At 43.0% G+C, this 12,262-nt stretch overlaps 1 protein-coding gene and 3 non-coding genes across 5 annotated transcripts in view; 3 read left to right on the top strand and 1 right to left on the bottom strand.

The window, feature by feature from the left end:
- Positions 1–568: 568 nt before the first annotated feature.
- Positions 569–12,262, bottom strand: part of fgd5a (FYVE, RhoGEF and PH domain containing 5a) — a 35,340-nt gene continuing 23,646 nt past the window's right edge. Inside the window, exons 11-21 of one of the 2 annotated variants that reach the window (XM_053439645.1) lie at positions 11,591–11,662; positions 11,364–11,432; positions 8,804–8,887; positions 8,640–8,719; positions 8,393–8,489; positions 7,515–7,652; positions 7,266–7,368; positions 7,028–7,164; positions 6,096–6,224; positions 5,595–5,752; positions 569–2,086 (exon numbers count right to left, since the gene is read on the bottom strand). In XM_053439645.1, the coding sequence (XP_053295620.1) occupies positions 2,050–2,086; positions 5,595–5,752; positions 6,096–6,224; positions 7,028–7,164; positions 7,266–7,368; positions 7,515–7,652; positions 8,393–8,489; positions 8,640–8,719; positions 8,804–8,887; positions 11,364–11,432; positions 11,591–11,662 (1,104 nt within the window). In that variant the 3' untranslated portion in view covers positions 569–2,049. The remainder of the gene's footprint in view (positions 2,087–5,594; positions 5,753–6,095; positions 6,225–7,027; positions 7,165–7,265; positions 7,369–7,514; positions 7,653–8,392; positions 8,490–8,639; positions 8,720–8,803; positions 8,888–11,363; positions 11,433–11,590; positions 11,663–12,262) is intronic. The other variant, XM_053439653.1, reaches the window with a different exon arrangement.
- On the top strand, positions 3,194–3,265 carry trnae-cuc (transfer RNA glutamic acid (anticodon CUC)). The gene has a single exon. It is a non-coding gene; the product is annotated as a tRNA-Glu (tRNA).
- trnae-cuc (transfer RNA glutamic acid (anticodon CUC)) lies at positions 5,063–5,134 on the top strand. Its single transcript has one exon. It is a non-coding gene; the product is annotated as a tRNA-Glu (tRNA).
- Positions 6,734–6,805, top strand: trnae-cuc (transfer RNA glutamic acid (anticodon CUC)). Its single transcript has one exon. It is a non-coding gene; the product is annotated as a tRNA-Glu (tRNA).

Below are 12,262 nucleotides of genomic sequence, written 5' to 3'. Positions count from 1 at the left end.
AAGTGTTTGAACAAGCAATGGAGACACATGGGTTTGCCAGTAATACCCTTCATATCAACAACCCTTCAATATGAGCTGCATTTGGGAAGCCATCTAATACAATAAACATGAAGACTAAACCAGGAGCGTTGTGTTTTACAAAAGTAGTATTTATACTCTTTGATTGCACCGGTGTCTATTTTAATGGGTCCAGTTATGTTTTTTAGATGATATAATATAATAAATAATAACATAAGCATATAATAAATAAGTGATAAAATGATCTAGTGAAATGATGGGAAAGAGAGGACCAATACCTAAATATATAACAACAGAAGTAATTGCTACATAAACATAAAAAAGAAAACAAATATAATAAATCAGTAAGCCAAAAAATTTACTAAAACCCGGAAAAGAAAAGGTAATATTGGAGATGAGAAACATTTCACATGACATTAACATAAAACTGTACATTATAATAATGGAAGTGGAATGGAATAAAAAATGTAATGATAAACATATAGGACATAATAATGAAAGAGTAATAATGCAGTGTGTGCACCCCACTATGAAAGCACATGACATATACAAGGTTTTAAAGGAGTTTATTTTTATAAGTATCTATATACATAAACATTTACAATGCACTATATGCAAGAGGTACAATCCATAATAACAGTATCGGTATGGCCCATAAGAAAAAGGTAGAAAAGCTGCACAGTACTTGACGATTGTGTGCTTGAGAAATGATGTGGTTTGACAGGGTGAAGGATCTCCTGTGTTACGGAGCAGCTAATGCCTTCAGATTGGTTCTTTAAGAGAAGCGATGGGGGTGTGTTCATGTTTTATCAGGAGAGAAGTGAAACTTCAATGTGTTTCCTTCGGCTCAGATGACGAACGATGGCAGATGGTAGTTTAACAGGGGCTCTTTCTTAGCAATGTCCATGATGTTCCAGTGGTTAAATTGTAATTACATCCATGTATAGAGCATCCATGTATAGAGCATGAAAAAAGGCGTGAATAAAAAATGGCACAATAGTATATTCTTATGTTACTGGGCAGTAACAGAACTGTTCGTAATACTAGAAGGTTACAGTATACAAGACTAGACTTTTAGAAAAAGCTAATGTTATCAAGGTCTTTTGTGAGGACATGACAGTAGTACAGTACTGTGATAACATAATGACAAATGAGGAGCACAATTTCATATCAGGCACATTCATCATCAGTTGCACGTTGCATTGCATTCAACAGGATGAAAATAACTGGCACTTGAGAACTGGGTATGTCAAACTGTGAAAGCATTTTAAGAACCTACAGATTCAAATACAAAGCAAGTTCTCCTCAGCGTAGAAGGACTGTTGACTGGCTGCCATGCTGAGGGTCATTCTGTCGCTCTGTAGATTCAACGCAAGAGTAGGACTTTGTAAAAACGCCACGAGAAACATAATGTACGCACACTACATTGAATAAAATGACCTCTTACTCAAAACACAGCGTGACACCATTTTTCTATACAAATAAATCATATAATTCACCTCAGTATCTGTATCAGTAGTGTATACATCACAATATATATTCAGAATACCAAATATATATTCGGAATACCAGACATCTCTCTAAATCTGCGGAAGATATTTTCCCTTTAATGAGCTATTAAAACTACTGAGGAGCAATGGTTGTTTTTGATCATTTTGCAGAAAAAGTAACCTTGAAATGTCCCTTGTATTAGAACAGAGGATGTGATGTGACCATCTCCTCCAGAGCCAAAAGAGTAGTTTCATAATTCAGTGGAGACGCTGGTCAAAGACACCAAAATACAGCAAAGACAAAACAGTAGCAGATTTGAACAGGATGGAACTTGTACAATGTTGTAACTGAGGGGATAAAATGTTCTCCCTAAAATGTTCTGACCGGCCGCCTTGACTAAGCCGCCCCTGGTGATCATAATGTTGTGTTATATTCCACAACAGGCCAGACATGATGACTCCTCACTGGTGTGAGTCCAGATGCAGCAGGTAGCTATGTTGTGCTCCACAGAGGAGCTCGAGCAGCCACACTGAGCAGGTGCTATAAAACAGTAGCTTCCTCAATGGCGTTCACCCACCTGGAACAAAGGAAAGTGGAACATTAGACCATAACGGGCACAGCAACTGTTTTTTAAATTTATTTGAGACGTTACGATATCTCGGCCTATACTGCTTTCCTCAAACTTTATGGAAAGTGCCTCATTCCAACCGAAACACAGCATTAAAGACCTGCAATTCACTTTCACAGTCACACACTTTATTAAGATGACTATCATTTTCAAAATAGTATATTAGCAACAAATCACAATAAATGAGCCTCTTGAAACTTATTTGTTTTCTTAATCTATATCTTGGTTTTAAAACTTTATGTTTTGTGGTTAACAGTCCTTTAACTTAACTCGTACATAAACCGCATGTACGAGTACAGTATGTACCGTATCCACTGTTGACTCATCCTGATATCAATATTTGTGAGTGTAAAAATATGAACGATATATCAGTCAAAAGTATATTTTTAAACTATACAAACAATTTGATATCGATCTCTTGCATTTGTTTGTTTCACTACCTGTCAGGTTGTTCGTTGGCTGGATTGTTTGTAAACAAGATCACTCAAAACAATTGAATGGATTTTCACGACATTTGTTTATTTTATCTATATGTTGACTCTTGAATGCTGAGATCTTTTTGCAAAAAGTGTTAATCTGACATATTTAAAGGGATAGTTCACCGAAGCTTGAAAATTCCCCCATTATCTACTCACCACAATGCCAACGGAGGGCTAGGTGAACAGTTTGAGTCCACAAAGCACTTTTGGAGTTTCAGGGGTAAACAGTGTTGCAGCCAAATCCAATACAATTAAAGTAAATGGTGACCTATTCTTCTGTCAGAAAAAATCAACAGAAAAACACATAAAATGCCTCCATACTGTTCCTGTGGTGTCATCCAAGTGACCGCAAGCCCCATTATTTATATTCAAGTCAAAACTGCGTAATTTACTGCAGCAGTAACAGCAGCTATCACAAGTTGTCTCTGATGTCAGCATGGCCCCGTGGGTGAAGGTATAGAGGGAGATAGTGAGCCCTGCTGGCAGCTGTTGTGTACTACAAACAAGTGTCATCTCATGAACAGCTGTCAGAAATGCCTGTCTTTGAATTCCAGGTGCTAAACATGCCCTGAACATGTCCCTGGTGGTCTAGTGGTTAGGATTCGGCGCTCTCACCGCCGCGGCCCGGGTTCGATTCCCGGTCAGGGAACAGTTGTTTACTTACCCACTAATACAGGTCGTTAACAAGGTCCAAATTAATCAATTAGGTTACTGCTGAAAATGTTTCCATTCAGAGCTAATACTGGACTCTATGTAATAACACTATACTTACACACAAGGACATCATGACTATATTTGTGGAAGCATTTTATGTCAGTAGTTTCTTTTTAATGTTTTTTACGAAGTGGTCGCCAGTTACTTCAATAGATTTGTATTTGCTGCAACACTGTTTACCCCTGGAACTCCGAAAGTGTTTAGCAGATTCAAACACTTCACCCACCCCTCCATCCACATAGTGGTGAGTAGATAATTTGTGAATTTTCATTTTTGGGTGAACTATCCCTTTAACAAGGAGTTTGTGGAGTTACATCACTGTTATTATGAAGATGTGAAGAGGGGTATAGAGGGAGATAGTGAGCCCTGCCGGCAGATGTTGTGTTCCACAAACAAGTGTCATCTCACGAGCAGCTGTCATAAATGCCTGTCTTTCGATTCCAAGGGCTTGACAATACCCTAATATGTCCCTGGTAGTCTAGTGGTTAGGATTCGGAGCTCTCACCGCCGCTGCCCGGGTTCATTAAAAGAGACCAAAATAATCAATTAAGTTACATGATGTCTCCATTGACTTCAACTGTTTTGGATTTGGCTGCAACGCTGTTTACCTCTGAAACTCTAGAAGTTGTATTGGATTCTGCCTCAGCACTGTTTACTACGGTGGCCCTGAGAGCTCAACGAACAGCAACTTAAGAAAACACATGCAAGTTGACAAAACACATGCAAGTTGACAAAACACAAGCAAAGAAGGAAAACATCTTCATCAATTTCACAACACAACACAACACATTACAGAAAAGCGCTGCAAATAGACAAACGCGCTGCAAATAGAGGAGAAAACACAACGGAAGTGTTTCCAGAGGACAGCTAAAAGGGATGGACACTGCTGCCACAGGAGACGCAAAAACGTCCAATACACCATACAAATTCGGTTCCGCACAGGGGTCGGCAACCCGCGGCTCTTCAGCCCCTCTGCAGTGGCTGTACAGTACAGTGTTGTGCATATTTTCCGCGGACGCTGAAATTAACGAATCAGTTTTCATATTATTAACGTGAACGTAACGATGAACGTGAGTGAACGTCACGTTCATTTTTTAAATTATCATCGTATCAGGCCATCATGAAATACCAGGAGTAGGCGTGTTTGTGTGTGTGTGTGTGTGTGTGTGTGTGTGTGTGTGTGTGTGTGTGTGTGTGTGTGTGTGTGTGTGTGGCAAGAGCACGGGTCGCAGGGCTCCGACCCCGCCCACTCGCTCAGAAGAGGGGGCAAAATGTCTCTTCTGATACTAAAGGTTTCCTGCCCCTGCACACTATGGACAATACATGGCCTCACAAAAAGGGGCTGGCTTGTTAGCGCTGCTTATTCAGTTTAACAAGAGAAGACGGCATGTCTCTAGATCGGACCATCTTCAGAGCTCAGAACTCACTGTGGGTCTGTCCGAGCAGGTGGGCGGGGTTGGAGCCCCGGTGCGCTGGCTAAACACACACACACACCCTCCATCGACATAGTGGTGAGTAGATAATTAGAGCATTTTCATTTTTGGGTGAACCATCTGTTTAACAAGGGGTTCATGGCTGCATCACTGTTATTATGAAGCTGTGAAGAAGGGTATCGTGGGAGATAGTGAGCCCTGCTGGCAGCTGTTGTGTACTACAAACATTTGCCATCTCATGAGCAGCTGTCAGAAATGCCTGAGATGCGATTACAGAAGCTTGACAACATCTAAACATGTCCCTGGTAGTCTAGTGGTTAGGATTCGGCGCTCTCACCGCCGCGGCCCGGGTTCGATTCCCGGTCAGGGAACAACTATTTACTTACTCACTAATACAGGTCATTAAAAGAGACCAAAATCATCAATTAAGTTACATGATGTCTCCATTGACTTCAACTATGTTGGATTTGGCTGCCACGCTGTTTACCTCTGAAACTCTAAAAGCTTTTTGTTTACTCAAACACCCCACCCCCCTCCCCCCATCGTCATATCTGTTTGTAGATGATGAGTGAATTTTTTTTTTTTTTATCAAAGCAGATATGAGAACATGGAATTAAAAAGCAGTATTTTCGAGCTAATCAAACTGACGCATTAGCACTCACTACAGCCATCTAGCTTAAGATATGCAAATCATATGCAAGGGTGAGGTATGCTCTATGCAGGCGCACCCCTACACAGGACAAAGGGTTCGATTCCCGGTCAGGGAACGAGTTTTTCATATCACTGCTATACAGTAATTCAAAACCATGACTGCTTTAACATAGTGCTGACCTGCGAGCAGTCTGTTGGTCTTCGGCCCTGAAACTGTAGTATAGGGTTTTCTTGTGGTACAGATGGAACACGCTGCTGCTGCTCTCCTCCACCTCTGGTCTCTCTGTCAGCTTGACGGTGAAGCCCTGCAGAGGGAGACTCTCCGCAGCCACCTTATCCTGAGAAACCACAGTGAAGACAACAAACACACATATACAAGTTAATAACACAGATGTTGCATTATGCAGATAATACATTTTGAACGTGTCCAGAAGAACATAGCGTCACTTGTGGAAAGAAAAGGAGAGAGCACAGAGAATCCCTATGTATAAGTCACATTAAGCGTCCAGCCCCCGAGGAAAGGCTGAACACTGCAAACATAGGAGTTAAACAATTCTGCACTGTGTTGGCTAGAAGGGAAGAAGAAGAATAGTGGAGATGCTTCTGTGATCCTTGTGTGATTATGACATGCATGTGAGTGAGTGTCTTGGGGCTGGTGTGGGAGACTCTGTGCCCCCTCACCTCATGGGCTGTGAAGGTGTAGAGCACCTTGTCTTTGAGGAGGAACCACAGCCGCTTCCATTTCCTCTTGCTCTTCTTTCGGCGCTGCAGGCTGCCACTCATGGTGGAGCCCTCCACGCCGAGCGACACCTGATGAAATTCATGATATATTAGACACTCATAAATATAGGTAGATAGATACAGAGTGTTGAAGATATAAGCGGGACCCCTTTACAGGATAGTTCACAGAAAAATTAAAACACTCATTATCTATTCACCACTGTGCCAATGGAGGGGTGGGGGAAGGTTGTTTTTTTTACGTTTTCTACGAAGTGGTCACCATTGACTCCAATTGTATTGGATTCTGCCTCAGCACTATTTACCCCTGAAACTCCAAAAGTATTTTGTGAACTCAAACACCCTCCATTCGACATAGCGGTTAGTAGATAATTAGTGCATTTTCATTTTTGGGTGAACCATCTGTTTAACAAGGGGTTCATGGCTGCATCACTGTTATTATGAAGCTGTGAAGAAGGGTATCGTGGGAGATAGTGAGCCCTGCTGGCAGCTGTTGTGTACTACAAACATTTGCCATCTCATGAGCAGCTGTCAGAAATGCCTGAGATGCGATTACAGAAGCTTGACAACATCTAAACATGTCCCTGGTAGTCTAGTGGTTAGGATTCGGCGCTCTCACCGCCGCGGCCCGGGTTCGATTCCCGGTCAGGGAACACTTCTTTACTTACTCACTAATACAGGTCATTAAACATGACCCAAACAATCAACTAATTACAAGATGTGCTGAAAATGACTCTTTCCATTCAGACCTAAGACTGAACTCTCTGTAATATCAATTAACTTACACACATGCACATCATGACCATATTTACATCTAACTATTATTTCATATTTTGAAACCGGAGCACAGAAGCCATTTGGAACGTGCAGCTCACTTGATTGAGAGAGGAGCTGCTCTTCCTGCTCTTCCACAAACTCGGGGGCTGCAGGCTCTGGAAGACAGCAGAGAGGGGACGACTGGCCCGGTGAGTCCGAGGGCTGGAGCTGCCGCATGCCCCCGTCACGCTGCCACCTACAGACACATACACAGTTAAGAAAGTATCAAAGAGAAAAACACACCAGGAGGGTTTTCCACCAGGGAGACACTTATTTATACAAAGAGCTGAGACTCACCTTTTTTCCTGAGCTCGGCAAAGCAGTGGTCACAAACTTTGGCCACTCGGTCTTTGAGGTACTTCAGTGGGTATCTGTTCCTGGAGCAGGCACGACAGACCACCTGCTCAGAGACACAGAATGCAAGACATTTAACTAACCAGCCCTGGACATAATACAGTTTCAGACATAAACCTTTTTCTGATTTACAATAGCATGTAACAAAAAAGATCAAGACAAATGAAAACAGATTATCATGTTGCATCTGACCTTGCCACAGGCGTTGCAGTGGTGTCGCCTTAGTGTGAGGCTGAAGTCAGAGGTACAGTTCATGCACATCATCACATGGGAAACTGGCACCAGCACAGGAGCAGCTTCACCCAGGGCCATCCACAACTTCTCACGCGCCTGTTTACACAAAGTTGGGATAATGCTCAAATGTTTGAACCTGAGTAAGTTTCCAACCATAGTTGATTTTTAAAACTATTACCTTTAGTTGCAGTATTGATGTACATTTTTGCAGTGAAACACTGTTTTACATTTAAAGTTATTGTAATCTACAGTAAATACATTCAGTGGCACACTGCTTACTTGTTCAAGCTCAACAGACAGACTGAGGAGGCCCCCAGACTATATGTACAACTCCTCTTAGATATAATGAAATGAGAGTGATTAATGCAATAACCATGTCACTAGGCTGCCAGACTGTAACCATCACTGCCTATGTTTATTTGATTTTATATATTTTTTATCTATATAGTCTTTTAAATTAAGCTTTACTCTTGCCCATAATTTGACAAGCTATGTTTGTTTAACGCAACTTTGTATAGCTTCAGTTAAGTCTTTAAATCTGTATTTATATTTGGGTTCAAGCCTCAGTTACTTGTGTCTTTCACACTAGTACTTAAAATACTTGTATTGTCAATATCTCCATTAGCACATACTTCTTTACAGTGACTATCTATCTATCTATCTATCTATCTATCTATCTATCTATCTATCTATTTAGATAAGTATAATTATAATATTATTATAGTTATTAATCATTTACAATTCAAGTCATCTTTCAGTTGATGCATTGAACCAATCAAAGAGAACTTTTCGTCTTTAACAAAGACCCTCTGCTGTTGTCACAGTTATTCTCTCACCTCACTGCAGGGTCCACCAAATGTGCAGAGTCCTGCAGCATGGTCCGCTATGGCTCTACTCAGTGTGTGGAACCAGTCCTCCCTCTCTCCGACCGAACTGAAGAGAAAAAGAGACTGTCACACCCGGTGCTTTTAAATGGCTTGCTATCTCAAACCTTGAGTGCTTGAGGCGAGAACAAATCTCGTTTCAGGTCCTATTCAAGTACACGCTGTTCATTTCAGGAGTGGTTGTCTGTCAGCTGCTCACCTGGCGGAGAGTGTAATGGTGATGTCAGACACCTCAATTCTGAGACAGTTCAACACGTTGTCTAGGACAGGTTTGCTCACCTGAGGGACAAAAACAGTTCAGTGGAAAAAGCTTTCAGCAAAACAATGAAGTTTTAAAAGAGCCAGAGAAATGAGAAGTTGTACCTTCATTCCAGACAGAGACAGTGTGTTCTTAAGCCTGTATTTCCCATCCTGCTGAGGGTAGGTGTACAGCATTATATCGTTCATCTGATGAAGAAGAACACAGAAAGAGGAAATGAGAGGGTTAGTATGTTATATGTTAGTCATGGTAGATTCATGAGAAATAAACTAGGTCCCAAAAACTGAATGACGCTTCTCATAATGTAATACCCAATAAATACCACAAGAGGATGGTGTTGCCTTGAGGGAAAGTGTAGCTGTCACCTAATTGTTTCGTCTTTCTTCTATGAAAGCAACAGTGTGGCCTCAACTACTTAAGATTATGTTTCCTTTCAGATCACTCACACATGCCTGTGAATCCTGTCCGCAGCAAATTCCCATGTATACACACAACAAAATCAAGGCATTACTGCTCAGAAAGTATTTATTTGCTCTTTAGCAGAAAAAGTATTGTGATCCTTCAACATACCAAGGGCCCATTGTGTTAAAGAGACGCATTTCATTTCTTCCCAGACAAAAGAAATGACATCATCGGTCACACCTAATGTGTGCTCTAAACATCCGCTGGGGCCATAAAGGCAGCATCCAGGAATTCTCCACCCTGCCCCGGGCTCCAGGCCTCCCCTCGCCCTCCCTGTCTTCTCAGGCTGCACTGAGAACCAGAGCTGGGTGGAACCGGCCACCTTCACCACAACAACAACACAAACAAGCCGCAGTTATGGGTTCACTGGCCGCCTGGCTGCAGACAAAACAGTGCATGATAGCCAAACCGGGGCGCTGGCCTGCGACCTCTGGGCAGCAGCCACCGCAGTTCCCCTGCTCCACCCTGTGCCGCTCATTTACTCAAAGATTCCTCCAACAGAAACCCGACCGAGCGCCAAGTTAAGCGACTGCACAACCGACTCTCTCCCATGAGACACAGCATGCGCCCACTTGAGCCCTCGCCACCTTAAGCCATTTACTCTCTCCACCAGTGGCGTTTTGTCTCATCCTCGAACCCTTCACCTCCTTCAGCTGCCGCTCTCATTCATTTCATTCATTCTCTCTATCCTCTGGCGTCTCTCTGGATCTCCATCCCTCCTTCTAATCCCTTCTCTACCTCATTCAACCTTTCTTCTTTGAGCCCAGGCTTGTGACATAGTTGCAGCTTCTCCCTGTCGCTGAGGAGAGTGATGGTTTTCATTTTCACTGTGGTTTGGACATGTTTTCAGTAAAGGCCAATAAATAACACCTGACACGCTGCTGAAGTCGTCCACTTCAAGGGGGCGATTGGCTTTAAAACCCTCATAGCTTAGAAGTATCAACACCCAAACATTTTCAGCTATCGCTCAACCGCAATCCTGTTGAGCAGAGAGAACGAGGGAATAGGAGATTAGAAAAATCCACCTGGTATCTTATCCGAGCTCATGAATGCTGCTCAAGCATAATTCACAACATTAGACAGCACTGATTGCACATGTTTTTGATTGAACAATAGAGCGGGTCTCCCTGCTTCGCGTTATGTGTTTATGTAGTGCCGACACCCCTCCTTCGCCACCTCCCCCTCCTCCTCCCGGCATTTCTACAGGGTGTCTGGCCTTCACTTCGCTGTCAGGCCCCTCCCAATACACAGGAAGCCGGCATCCAGTGACCCACACCAAACATCCTGTGAGGAAGTGGGGCCCTGGAAAACAAGTCCTGAGAAGGGGAGGAGAGGAGAAGAGCGGAGAGGGGAGGCCCTTGTGCACGGGTGTGGTGCTCATGGTGCAGGTCTTTGCAGCCTTGGCCTCGTGCCCCCCCTCCTCCTCCACCTCAACCTCACCTACCTCACAGACCGACCTCCGCCCAACATTCCCCCATATGTTTGCAGATCGAGCTAGCTTTGTTTTCACCACAGCTTTTATAATACGGCAGGTGTTCTCTACTGCAGCGACTCGCATCAAATTGCTGATGTAACAATGACTGAACCCCAGAACGAGCAATGCTCAGCAATAACAAACATCAAATAACGCCATACGTCAACATGCATTGTTTATCTGTTTTTTAACGACAACACCAGACAAACTGAACTGAAGATGAGAGAGGAAACGTCTTCAAGAAACACAATGAAGTCCAGCTGCCTATGTGCACATGAACAACAATCCTCATTATCAGTCAATTCTAACATTTTACTTAATCCCATGATTAAATTGTCATAAAAAAAACAAAAGGTGTTTAGTTTGTCCAGTTTAGGCTAGTGTAAAAAACATGGAGGACCTGCTCCCGATGTAAGTAAAGAGTATTTAAATATAACGGGTCCATTCTAGGGTAAAACACAACAATAATTCGATTCAATTAGATGATCAGTAGGATTATTTGATATTCAACTTCTGCCAATAGAACCTTTCACCTAAATCTTACACACTGTACCTTTAAATATGAGAGCTGGGCTAATTTCTCCTTAATGTCTATTATTTTAAAATATTGAAAAGTAACGAAGGGGAAAATTACAACCTACAATATTTTTAAAGGCTTAAACACTTTCCTATCTCTCATTGTGTCTGATGTGATGAAGTTCTTATGATATGTACAGAAGATATATTACCAGAAACAGGTGTCGCGGCTGCCTGCTCTTCCTCGACACCTTCATTAGTGTGCCCTCTTTGACAAACATCTGCCAAAAGAAACATTTTTCATTATGGCATTAGAAAATACATGTTTGTAGGTCCTGTGAAGGCTTTTCATGGCTTGAATGTGGTTGTGGAACAATGTGTTGCTGTGTTTGGATAGAGGACTCGTAATAGTGACCAGTCTCAGAGAGATGGTGCTCACCCTTCCGGACTTCAGGAGGTCCCTCTTTCCTTTAACACTGTACTCTATGTGGACCAGACGCAGCAGGTTCTCCTGCGGGGGGAGGAAAGAGCAGAGAGATGGACGGAGATTATCCACTGATGGACGGAAGAGGAGACAAGAGAATGAAACCGTCCCTGTTTGTGCGTGAATGAAAGGGAGGGAATGCAGAAGGGGATGCGATAGTGAGAGCTGAATGGGGGGGGGGGGGGGGGTGAAGAGATAGAGGGAGCCTCTGTTTCCACTGTCTGTCCGCCTGTGTGTGCGTGTCAGTGTAAGTGCACAGATGAGAAAAAACACAGTTTGATAAAAGTGAGGCACAGGGGATCCTGACAGGGAGAGGAGGGAGGGTTTGTGAATGATCTCCAAGAGCTGCTCATGTTTGAGGGGGAGCGTAAGCCGTGTCCACCCTTCACACTGCTCCCTTTGTAATGATACACCTGGGACGCTCTGTTGACATCATCTCTCCTCGCCCCTTGCGTTAATCAGCAAGTTTCAGAGGCCACCGCCAAAGAGGGATAGACCTCTCCTTCACTCCCGCGTGTCATATAGAAGAGGGATTCACGCGCCTCAAAACCACGTCGGTCTGACTCGCTCACACTCGATCTCCATCGGAAAATTGGCCTTTCATTGCCACGGGGAATATAAAGACGT

Source organism: Pleuronectes platessa, chromosome 2 (genome assembly GCF_947347685.1).
Source record: "Pleuronectes platessa chromosome 2, fPlePla1.1, whole genome shotgun sequence".
Taxonomy (NCBI): Eukaryota; Metazoa; Chordata; class Actinopteri; order Pleuronectiformes; family Pleuronectidae; genus Pleuronectes; species Pleuronectes platessa.
Note: the sequence above shows the minus strand (reverse complement) of the source record. Positions and strands in the feature narration are given on the sequence as shown.